The 12,964-nt window shown below is 39.2% G+C and overlaps 1 protein-coding gene across 1 annotated transcript in view; it reads right to left on the bottom strand.

Annotated features, from left to right (window-relative positions):
* Window positions 1–331: 331 nt before the first annotated feature.
* The window catches only part of SNX4 (sorting nexin 4), a 34,382-nt gene continuing 21,749 nt past the window's right edge, over window positions 332–12,964 (bottom strand). The window contains 9 exon segments of the mRNA XM_086615708.1: window positions 332–1,357; window positions 1,686–1,753; window positions 1,756–1,799; window positions 3,208–3,353; window positions 4,136–4,235; window positions 5,478–5,567; window positions 9,670–9,735; window positions 11,250–11,311; window positions 12,817–12,889. Of these exon segments, the coding sequence (XP_086471834.1) occupies window positions 1,199–1,357; window positions 1,686–1,753; window positions 1,756–1,799; window positions 3,208–3,353; window positions 4,136–4,235; window positions 5,478–5,567; window positions 9,670–9,735; window positions 11,250–11,311; window positions 12,817–12,889 (808 nt within the window). The 3' untranslated portion in view covers window positions 332–1,198.

Genomic DNA, 12,964 nt, shown 5'->3' on the forward strand with positions numbered 1-12,964 from the left:
GGAAAAGAACTTTTAAGGACTTCCTGGAGTATCTCTTTAAAAAAAATAAAAAAAAAAATCAAAATCTGAGTAGTGTTATAATTCAGAATAATTAAATACACTTTTCAAGAGAATATTACAAAGCTTCCTTTAGGACTAGCGATCGAGTCTGACAAATTCCACAAGACTTCAGGAACTTTAAGTATGTAGAAAAAGCCCAATATTAGACAGTGGTAACCGTTTTTCGTAATTGCAAACATGTAACGCAAGTACCTGGAACTGCGAATCATGTTGTACTGGGGAGGGTGTGTGTGTATATATATACGCACATATATATACACACACACCAAAACATTACAAGAGCCAACAGACACCTTGGTTCGTTGTGGATTCTGCACATCACTGCTCTTAAGTACTACGGAAGTTGCACCAGGTTTTTTATTTCAGCATCTTCATTAAGAACTATTCTTTTAAGAACCAAACTGCTTCAGTTACAAGAAGAGGTACCACAGGCCAGATTCACATCTAGTGTAAACGGGTTCCAAACAACCAAACGGAAGTTGCATCCACTTCTTACCAGCTTTGACTTTGGTTTTGCTGCTCAGCTGGATCACCAGTCTCCTTTACTTGCAGGAAGAAGTTTCATTAGAAATCAATGCCCATATCAAAACTTAAGTGGGAAACAGTAAATGCAGAATATTGTATCAAACCATTGTACACCACCTCTACTGTAGAGAGTTTCAAACATCTCAGGAGCTCGAGACTGCTTAACCTGAACTCTGGAAAAGCACATTTCTCTATGGATGTGCAAAGGCATTTAAATATGAACCCTAGGCATCACAATATTTCTTTTTTTGTCCTCTTATGGTGTAGACCTCAAGAACACAACTGTGTCCCCCATTATAAAACCAAAGCACCCTTGAGCATTACAAACTCTAAAGAGCAAGGGCTGAAAAGAAGGGCATCTGGAAGTGATCTACACATTACAGAGCACGGTGTTTCACAAGTCTCAGAACAGTTCAGTTCATACTTTCTGGGATAACTTTCCCTATACCTTTGCCCCAATACAGAGTTGTAGTTTTCAGTAACTCTTTTACCCCTGAATTATTTGCTACCACATATAAAACACGCCACAGAAGTGGCAGTCAGGGCTAAACATTTAGTAACATGTCCTTCTTGTCCTTTATTAACAATTACAATCAGCAGAAAGAAAAACTATTCACTCATTTATTTCATGGTTTATACGTAAGTCATGTAGCAACTTAACATCGGTGTTATACATTTGTGCTTCCATTCTCTGGCACTTGGACGAGGAATTCATTTCCAGACAATCACATCTGCTGAAGCATTCCTTTGCATTTGTCCAAACTTGAATTCCCTTTTAAAAAAAGTTAAAATTAATAGGTGGAAATATACTTTGTTTGCAAACCTCATCAACAGCCTTCCTGCCACAGAAGACTCTACAAAAAAAGTCCCACAGAACTTCACACAAGAATAAGGCAGAGACCACACTTGATTTGGCCCACACTGCCTATTATACATCAACATTAACACGTGACCGAGCGAGAGCAAGACAGAAAATGTGGGAGGTTTTACGCTAGTGACTCCCAACCTTCTGTGACCGCAACGCTCCTAGTTACTGGAAGTTTGCATCTGATCCCCTGCTGTTACGATATATACACTAGCCTGGCCTTCCACAAACGTACCTTTTTGCACATGCTAATCTGCATAACAGCGTAGCTTATAAGCGCCTCCTTCAAATCGTGATTCTTTGTTCTTTAAACCGTTCAATGTCAGCCCAGGCACTTTTCACAAAGTCTCTGGAATTAGAAGTAATATTGCTGTTAGTAAGTGTTTTACACCTTCCATCCTCTGCTGATCTTCCTTCCTCTGAACCCTCAGCAGAGAAGCTATGTGTGATAAAGCGCTCCATCTTTCAGTCAGTAAACCAAGTTCTGTAGTTATTATGCATCCCACAGTGTTCTCATTTTATAATTGGCACTACTACCTAATTCTCCATCATCATCTTAAGGTTTTTAATCTAGAGAATCAGTTTCACAGAATGCAGTGGGTTGTTTGTTGTGGGGGTTTTTTTGGGTTTTTTTTTTTTTTTTCCCCCAGTAAGCACCACTGCCATAGAACCAGCATAATTCAGAACATACTTTTCTTCTCAGATTCTGTTGAGGTAACTAAGTATCTTCATGCAACATTCAGCACACAACATCACACATTTCTTTGTCAATTGTCAAGTCAATCTTGGTCCTTCCAATGTGAAAACTCACTTGTCAGGATTTGAGACACTTAAGTACAACAAACATTTACAATGCCAATTTGACTTGGACAATCCCACTTCAGAAATTAATTCTGCTGGTTTGGTGATGTGTCTTCAGGTCTCCTTAACTAAAATGGAGGTAGACTTCTGTAATTCATAGCTTTCATTTGTGCTGGACTATACACACAAGGCAAGTACTCACTTGAAAATTGCTTCCAGAGCTACAAAAGCAGATCTCCAGTACTTCTGTCAAAATGATTAAGAAATTGCATTTACTGAGCGTCTTGTTGTTTTGAACTATTCATGAACTAGTCTTATCTTTCCAGCTCTAATCCTAACATATTAGGAGATACCACGTTTACCCCTTGCGTTATACAATGAACGTGTTCTGACACAATCACTTTGCTTTAAGAATGTTAGTTCCTTTTTTTCATGTTTGCATTCCTGAAGAAAATGTCATTAGAGCACCGAGAAGCAGTTACTCAAACACAACTCACCAGAACCTCTAATCTCTTCCAAACAGGAGTCAGTTGTCCCCCATATGAAAAGCTGCAGAATATGAGCTCAGGACTCATACACATAAACCAAACTAAATACTGTATTTGAAGCAAATCAGCTTTTGAGTCTTAGGCTATTCAGCTGCAGATCTACAAGCCCACCTGCTAAACATATTACTAGCTGAACATAAAAGTATGCAAGTCAGCCATCAGAGCGGGCTCAGTAACTGGGAAAGTCATCAGGTTTTACATAAGCCATACACTCACACCAGAAGCTAACTGCATGTACTGTACTTTATTTCACAACTTGCAGCTGACAGGAGCTTTTATAGACAGCTCATAAACACCAAGAATATATTAAAAACACTTATAAAATGCAAACACCTTCAAGAGCATCCAGTCAAGGACTTTTGCTAAGACAAGTCCTGTGTTTTCTTTGAAAGAGTCAAGCATATTTACCTGCCCTCCAGATTTTTAGACTTAAGTTGTTCTTCTCCTTCCTGTATCTGTTCTTCTAGAACTTTTATCTTGGCTTCCCTCTGCTCGGGGGTTTCCTGCCCAAAGAGCTTGCTGGTCATGCCTTTCAGGGAGAACGTTCTCACAGTCTACAAAACACAGAGACACTCTAGGTTTGAGATTCTTGAACAATTAAGTGATTACCACCAACATTTGGGCTTATTCTTATTATTCAGCTGGTTTTTGGCTTTAACTTTCATTTCATGGATGTCCCACTGATAAGTAGCTATAAAAGATATAGCAGCCCACATCAGACTGAACAAAGTGGGGCAGAAGTAATTTCATGTTCAAACTCTTAAGGCTGATCTGTGGATCAGACCCTGAGTGAGTCATTCCACTGACATGGGTAACCTTTCAGAGCAATTTTCTTAGTGAAGGCGGCTTGTGTTCTGTACAAGAAAGAAAAGCCATAAAGTAGTTGCGTATAGAGCATCAATAGACCCAACAGCAATATTAAGAATTCTAAACATTTTTTTGAAGTTACCACTTTAAGGTAATGTTCCAAGAAACATTATCTTCCATATAAAACAGACTAGCCACATATCAGTAATACTCATCTTTCAAAAGGCAGAGAAAGCCTTTCAGAATTTTGATTTTTAGGATAGTTGTTTGGGTTATTCTGCTCAAGTCATATTTCCTGCAACCCTTTACTTGCTCAGTATTTAATAAAAGAAGTTTGGTACAAACAGCTTATGTCACCAAGAACTGAGTTACTTCAAGCCTCAGATGCCTACAGCTCATATGATACCACTTCTCATAAGTGGCAGCCAGCATGTTAGTGCCATTTAAATGTCATCCTAAGTAACTTGGCTCAAATAAAAAAAAATAAATAAAAAAGAGGTATTTTGGAGAAGAAAGTGGAAGGACTCACTCCTGTTGCCAGCTCCTCACACTGCTGTTTCTTAGATGTTAGGTCCTGTGCAGCCATTTCCAAGTCATATTGCATTAGTTCGTGTTTCCTGCAAACTGCCCTGAAAAGTAAGCAATGAAAAATCTGTCATGAAATATTTTGTTTTGCTACATTTCCCTCCATTTAAAACTTTACAAATGGCATCATGCCTTTTTTTGGCAGGCAGCACATTCGGTTATTTATCTAGCTCCAATTCAACAGCCTTATCACAGAATGTGTAACTCTACAAACGCTGTAGTTAAGCAAGCCTGGATCAAAGCATGAAGAGAGTTCTTCGTACAGCAGCATTCTGCTCTTCTGCTCCTCTTTTAGACTCATTTCAAGACACTCTCAGCAATACGAGCCCAACGACCTACTTAAGGACACCACCATAAAGTGTTTTATTTAAAATAGGTTACAGAAAAATCACGACTATGACAAAAGGTATCTGGAGATGGTACCTGTCACAGCAGCAATGTATCAGTCAATCAAAATTCTTCACATTTATTTTTTAAACAATGAAACAAGAAACTGCGCTCCTAGATTCATATAGCGCCTTTCATCTGGAAAAGAGGAGAGTTTCCTCTGACCACCTGCAGTAAGTCCCAGTCCTGTGTGGGCTGACGATGCTACATCCGTAATCCACTGCCGGATGCAGAGCCTCGTCTCCCAGGAGAGGCTACTAGTGCTCTGGGTTTCCACACAGCACGCTCACCAACCTGATTCTCTACAGCACTACTGAATCTCTCCAAGAGGTCTGGAGCCAGCCTGTGGACAGCACAATAGCTTTAGGTGCAATCTCACAGCATAAAGTAATTTGCTTTTGTATCCATGCTTGCAAGGGAGGACTGCCCTATAAAGACTAATGTAAAAAAAAAATATTTAAAAAAGTCACTGTTTAGATGCACAATACTGTACAGCAGATGAAAGTTATACAAGGCACTTTGAAACTTGCTGGAATTTGTAAGGGCTGTAAGAGCTCTATCTCATTTGAAAGCTGAAGCTTTCAGCACACCAGGTCATATAATATACCAGAAGCCAAGGACACAGCGTAACCAGAGGGATAACAGCATTACCTTCCACAGTATACAGAGTTTAATGTTTTTGTCATTTCACTATTGATCAGCTCAGTTCTAATTTTTATTGTCACTCACATGGCAATCAAATATGAGTAAGCAAAATAAGAGGCAAGAACATGGAGATTCCACGACATTGAAATTTCCACTTCTGGGAGAACAGAAGATACCAACCTAAATTCAACATCAAGGCAAAGTCCAGGGAAAGGACTACAGCTTCTATTTGAGCTATACACTTCTGTACATACCGTAGTGCTTCCGCATAGAAGAGATATTCTTTCAGCTGATCTGCATAATGTTCCTCCTCTTCCAGTATGTCATCAATAGAAGCTGCATATCTGGTGGAAAACAGCCATCATTAAATATAAAGTTTCTTAATTTAACCTTTAAGGACTACACATACAGTAGCAAGGGAGGACACTTGTTTGACAGAAACACGAGTCAAAGTAAAACAGTGAAAGGCACTTCCAAAAGGGGTTTTTCCTTTGTTTTTAATTAAACACTGAAACAGCTAATATAAACACTTCTGTAGGCCTGTTTCTTTGGTTGTTACTACAATGAATCGTTTGACAAATACAACATCTATCATCAGTTTCCCGCTGAAGATGAGGCAGGTTTTATTACAGGAAAGGAAAATAATTTATTCCTTTTCTTCACTGAATAGGCAATAGGCAGCACCAAGACAAAAAAAAAGATATGGTGCAGAAGAAATTCTGCAAGGCTTAAAGCATTAAGGCATGGGAACATGAACATTGTATGTTCTGAAAAGCAAAGAGGCAGTATTTAAAAGGCTGCTTTCATTTCTCATTGTTCAGCCTGACTACAACAGAACTCACAGTGCTCTGAAAACTGCGACATTAAGTCCTTGAGCTCCTTGAAAGCGTGTTGCTTTGTCTGCTGTGTAGGTCAGGCACATCAATTCGAAGCAATAAGAAGTTTAAATCTGCCTTTTAGGGAGAAATCTGAAGTACAAGGGCTTGGACCAACTCCACAGCTCTTGCATTCAGTAAGGGTTTTGTCGTTTCGGCTAGTATCTCCTAAAAATGGAAAAAAGCACTTTCTTTTTCTAGTTTATATTGCTTATTGGATAACATTTAATAGGTTCTCACTAACCAAGATGACTGTGCTTGGACACGCTTGCAGGGACAGGCCTGCAGCTAAGAAGTAACTGCACATCTCACTTGGCACAGTGACAGAAATAGGATGCCACTTTAGCCAGCAGTACAGGGCGTGTTCCACCGGAGATAAACAGAATGAATGAGATCCCATCACAAATGCCTTTATCTATTTGCCAACTCAGTCTGGATTCTCAAGTATGTGGCAATCCCTTGCACAGCTGCAGGCTCTCTGAAGCGAGCGTATATCCATGCTTGTCTAGTGACCAGCACAATGGGACCCAAACATTAATTACAGCACCTCATGGCTTTAAAATTTTTGCAAGGTCTCAGAAAGAAAGGGAAACCTTTCTTCCTGTGCCTCTTCAGTAACTGGCTCTATGGAAGAAGAGGTAGAGTCTCAAGCTCAAAGGGAACTGGTAATGTGACTTGGGAGAGAACAAGAAATCCCTCTGAAATAAACAACAGTATCACTTAGACCACTGGGAATCTAAGGGAGACACTCCTGAAAGGCAGCATCCTCCTCAGGCCTGCTTAGTAGGGCATGCAAACCAAGGCTCTTCAAAGAGGGAGCGGCTACTTGCAGAATAACTGGAAGAATGTGGAGCCTGAGGAAGAGTTGTAGACATGCCCATCTGTTCAAGTATGAATTTTATAAGTTTGCAAGCAAGACGAGTTGTTTCGATGCTCTGCGAAATCAAAGATATGGCACACCCAGCAAAAGCCCTACCAAGGCTACTGGCGACAAATATGCATAACATATAAAGTGACCAGGAACAGCAGATCAGTTTAAGTAGAAGGGATAAAAGAACAGGCAGAACAAGAATTCACATTATAAATCACAGTAAGGAAGGAGTCCAAACCGTTGAAAAATATACTCGTTTTGAAAAATCCTGCAGCCACACAGGTCGTAAGTGGCTTACCCTCTCTATTTTTAAGTTCTGAAGTGCATTAATTTTAGTATAGTAGATTTCTCAGGGCAGCAGATGGACCACATTTCAGTTTCAAGTAAGTTCTAAGTTTAGAGCAGTGCTAGAGCTCATCTGTGGCACAACAACTCTTAAAAAACCCAAACAAAACACACCACCAAACAAAAACCCACCTTACCTAGACAGGCTTTTCATAATGACACTTAAGTTTGATTTGAAAAAAACCATCACAAACCACAAGTTATTATTTCTGACTGCCTAAGCTGAAGTTTAAATACTGGCTTGTCCTAATCAGGTAGGCAAACCAGGGAAAATCTTAAGGAGAAACACTGCAGTAAAGGCACCCAATATGTTCCCACTCTTCATGGGAATCATCAGCTAAACCCCTGTTTCAGTTTAGACTGCTTCCACCTGTAATGACAGTCTAGTTGATAAGAGATAAAGGATCACTCATTAATAGCAAAAAGGACAGAAGTCAAAGCTCTGGCATTTTTTTCTTTCATCTTTAAGCAACAGAGTTACAGCCATTCACTCGAGCTTTCTCGGCACACACTGTGTTTTCTATCACTTTAGCAAGCCTGATCCTGTATGCAACACATACCCAGAGGTGCTTTGGGATGTCTTCTCCAAACATTAAGCAGTTTAGATCATACTAAACAGTAACAACTCAAAAGTTTAAATAAACATCTAGTAAAGAATACAGCATATGGGGTAGATAGAGAATAATTAAATTAGCCTTGAAGTTTAACATCTATATTAGGCAATCTTCTTGAAGTAGCTTTCTGTTGCAATGAACTCCTGTCTAATGTTATGGGAATGGTAACTGGACTGTTAAGTTATACTTTCAAGAGGTCAGAGATATGATCCTTACTGGTAGTAGACCTCATGGGTCACTGAATGAGTTCCTGAATCTCACAGCTGCTGCTTCTTGCTTGATTGTCACTAAAAGATTATTGTTGTACAGGAGTGCCAGAGTGGAGGAGATGACAGACAATGAAATCTACCTCAGACTTCAAGCAGTGATTAAAGTTACCCAGAAACTCACTGCCGTTACTCTGGATCTTTAACCCTAACTGTGTTACAAACAGAAACACTAAACATCTCAGCCTCCTGACTGAGAGCGAAAGCGACTTCTTTTAGTTGGTTACGCATTTCTAGGTGTTTGACATCTTATTGTGGTGTATCTGAACCACTGAAAACCTCCTTGAACCTCCTTAACTCCTCTATCATACCATGTCTTCATAAATATCTTCAATTTCTGCATACGGTAGTAGGTAATTAACATTGTATTCCGTTACTTCAATTATTTTCTTCTGAAAGCAGAATGTATTCTCCATTTCTTAATTCTCATCAGAGCCCTCTGCCTAAAAAAATATTATAGCTTTTTTTGGGTGCAAACCACCACATTATCCAAAACACAGAAGTGTGAATAAATTATTCAGATGGGTTAAAACTCTTAAAGATCTGATAAAAACAGAATTATTCTGAGGAAGCTGAGGGCGGAGTTTGGCATAGCTCTTCAAACCCTTCCACTTGACAAGGCATAACACCAGTTGTCACCAGGTAGTAGTACATAGGTAAATTTGCACTGTAAACTAAAACTGGTAACTTCCACACAAATTACATTTGATCAGTAAAAATACTGTATGAAGTGTAGGACAGCTTCCATCTCTTGCTGGAGTTGTTACTTATCCATACCGTGCGATTATAGAAGAGGAATCAGAGCGATGAGAAATTAATACTGTTTCACTTGCTATCTATGACTACCTGAAAAGCAGAAAGCATGAGCCTAGAATACCACTTCTGTGAGCACTCCGAAGCGCTCGACTCTTATTTTGAAGACTGTGTTTCGTATACTCTGCCAACTGACTCTAGAGATACAAAGAGGGAGGATTCTCTACTTTATTACATTCAGTCAGTATTTGTTTCAAGAATCCTTTAGAGTTTTGGTGCTGATTAATTAAATTTCTTAACTTTCTGTAATTAAGTCCAAATCTGTGTACCATCTACTGCATGGTACAAAACGCTGCTATCAAAACCAAATGGATCTCATCAGGTCTGCAGTACATTAAAGTTGTATTCCACTGGTTTCTGGCATAGTAGCTTAAAAGAAAAACTGGAAGAACTCCAAGCACTTCTACAATTTCAAAATAATAATAAAAAAAGAAACCCCTCTGGTTCTCCTGAGACCTTTTGAGCTACTTAATACAGTACATAGATGCTAAAATTGTGCCTGCATCCAAGTCACAGAAACGCTGTATACCTAAAAACAACGCACTCCCAACTTTATCTGTGCTCTACTTGTATGTACTTTGGGGTTGAGGGAAAAGAGAGGAAAGAGGGAGAGTTCTACATCTGGCTTACATCAAACTATCAGATATTCAGTCAGTACTTACACATCCATGTGGTGGCCAGCACTCTGCAACCCATCCCCCATCTCCTTTTCTATTGCACTCCACTCACTGTAGGAAAAACAAACGAGAAACAACATCACACATGAAGGGTAAGGGAAGTTAATAACCTGCATCCTGTATATAGTTTCTTTCCAGGTGACACCTGAATAGAAACTGCCTCAAAGTTAGACTTGGCCAAACTGTTTTCTTCCTCTAAGCAGCAATGCTGACAATGTGGCAAGGCTATTCATGGCACTCTGTTAAACAATTGTCCCTGCCACCTAAACTCATCCTCACAAATATACTTAGTTTGGGATTGGTTTTGAGCAGAAAGAGTCTTGTTTCAATGGCTAAAACTCAATTAAGAAAAAAAAAAAAGAAAAAACATACCAGCACCTAAAAGCAACAGAGGGCAAGGTGGGGGCTGAAGACGGAACTTTCTAAAACAGAATTCGGTCTAACATGCTCATCAAGGAGTAATTAAGCTTTCCAGACTTGCAAATCATGAGATAGAAGCCTCTCATTCCAAAAATCAGGTGGTGAGATTCGAAATTTGCAAGCATTTTACTGCTCCTGAAACCATTTGCTGTATGTTGTTCTGTTTTCATAGTAGACTACTGGTTAGTTCTATTCATTAAAAAATATCAACTTACAACCCTCTCACTACTGCAACCACTTATTCACATTAGGAAGATCATTTAGATAAAGAAAGAAACAGAGCTACAATAAAGGTAGCAAGAGACTTGTTCTGGACATCCAAGTATGTACACTGCAATTTTAATTGTGTTCTCAGCTTTGTGAAACCTTTTGAGACTTCTTAGTTACAGGAATTGTATTCACAGCTCTCTTTACAAGAAAAAAGAAGGGGGTCCCCTTATATTTCACATAATTTATGTCTATTGCATCTATTCTGTCTTTCACTTTTTCATAAACATTCCACTCTGCTGATGTTGACATTTGTTTGTCTTTGTGTTATTACAGAACTACACCTAATTTCACTTTAAAACCCCCAATGAGAAAGACATCTGCAATCCATTAACCCAGAGAATTAAATTTAGCACTTGAACAGTGTGTAGAAGCAGGAGGTTTCCCTTAACCAGAAGTTTAGATTCTTTAATTCTCCAGTGAGATGGAAAACTTGAGCATGCAATTCACTCATATAAATCAAAAAACGATTGGCAAATTCACTTTAAAAAAGGTACTAAAATTGGATATAGTTGTTGATTTTTAACCCTTGTAAGGACCTAGAGCTGTTCAGAGACAACAGCATGAAAATAGGTAGTAAGTTACTTTCTGAAGAAACAGAATGCCAACACAGCAACAAAAGCCCCAAAGTTCTGGAACACAAAACAAAAAGCTAAAGTCTTCCACTTGAGACTAAGCTCAGCAGATCCAGAGATCACTATATCCAAGACAGAAACCTCATTAGAACTGCAATATGAAGTTTTTCAAGGCAGGCATTGAAGTGTTTCAGATATACTTTTCAAAAGCATAACAACATAAACAACAAATTAACCACTCACTCAATATATATACAGGTGTTTCTTTCTATGTACATATTTAAAAAACAGATGAACTCTTACCTGAATACTCTTCCATAGTTGCCATGGACTTTATAGACACCATACAGCCGGTCTGCTACCCTCTAAAACATTATTTAGAGTCAATTTTGGTCATCAACATTAAGTGCAATTGCTTTGTTGAAACCCATATACAAACGTCAAGACAAAGCCTTAATGTTTTTATACAGGTAAACAAGATTAGGTCTAAATCTAATCTAAGCCACTACTGAAGGAAAATCAACAGCATTAAATCTCTGAAGACTGAAGTCACAGTCAAGGCTATACTGAAAAGTAACATTTCAAGTATTTCTTTGGAATTGCCGATGGAGACCACACGTAATCAAGGTACCTTCAGTTTTTGATAACCAGATGTAAGACAGCCTCCTTTACCCGAATAATGCCAAATTTATATACCCATTTGCTTATTTAACATAAGGATGGCAAGACAAAAGTCCATCCTGTCACCAAGACTGTAGGGAAGGCTTCAGTAAAATTCTTACAAGTGACTTGATTTTTCCATCCAGCTCAGTGAAACAATGGAAAGGAAATGAGCTATCCATTGCAGAACTTAGTGCTCAAGCTAGATATGTCATTTCAGCTGTTTGGAGAGCCAGTACCTGCTGCAGCCAGCACTACAATGCTGGCAACAACCTCAGAAGACCACATGTTCACTCTGAAGTGTGACTTGTAATCTAGATAATGCCCTTGTAATTGTGATGTACCAACGAATGAGATCGAAGTTCAGTCAGTTACCATCACTGCTCTGTCAAAGCAGTAAAAAGGAAACGTAAGCAAATTGCCCAACAGCTCTCCTGTGCATACAGCTCAGAAAAAAAAAGGCACTGTGAGTAGAACATCAGTGATTAATCCTCTCAAGAACCTCAGCTCAACAGGGCAATCAATTACTGTCCTCTGCCACAGTTTCCATCAAAAATGGCTGCTGAACATACTAAAAAGTAGTATCATGCTCCTCATTATTGTAATTTCCTATTTCCTTTTTGCAACTTTTAAAAAAATAAAATCTTCCATTCTCAACCCATAGAGTATCTTGATGCATGACATAATTGTTCTCATCATTAGAAAAACATTATTCATTACAGATCAAAGAACAAGCCAGAAAAAGAAAAGGTGTGCTGGGAAGCATACACAATTCATACTACAAGCTCTGGAAAACAAAGTATTACATGTCTGACCAGAAAACGGTGTTTTGGGGCCGTTCCCAGGCCAGACATCCAACAAAAGCAACTTGTCTGCTGAGTAGAGAGAAGCAGACATCTCGATCCTCTTTAGAACACCTCCCTCTGATATGTGACCATCAGGGGAGAGGGCAGATTAGCAACATGCCTGTGTTTGCTCCTCCAATGACTGTCAAACTCAACCATCACATTTGGAACTCTTTCCTCCCTAAATCTGTACTAAGCCAGCACACCTCCCTTGCCATCTCCAGCCCCACACTCCAGAGCCAGGCTGTCTCAGGCAAAACTGCCCTTATTCTAGAGCATATACACCAGTTCTCTTGACTAAACAAGAAATACTGCCTTAGAAATAAATTATACTATTTGTCACAACACACATGGGAAATACTTACAGCTCTGACTCGCAGAAGGTGTGATATGACAGACTGCAGTTCATCGCTATAGTGTTTTAGCTCAGTAAATCTCCTGGGAGCAGGAAACAGATAGTACATCATTAGCCACCATGAAAGCCAGCTTTCACAGCATGCAAGATAGAGCCGC

Source organism: Tauraco erythrolophus, chromosome 8 (assembly GCF_009769465.1).
Source record: "Tauraco erythrolophus isolate bTauEry1 chromosome 8, bTauEry1.pri, whole genome shotgun sequence".
In the NCBI taxonomy this organism is placed as follows: domain Eukaryota; kingdom Metazoa; phylum Chordata; class Aves; order Musophagiformes; family Musophagidae; genus Tauraco; species Tauraco erythrolophus.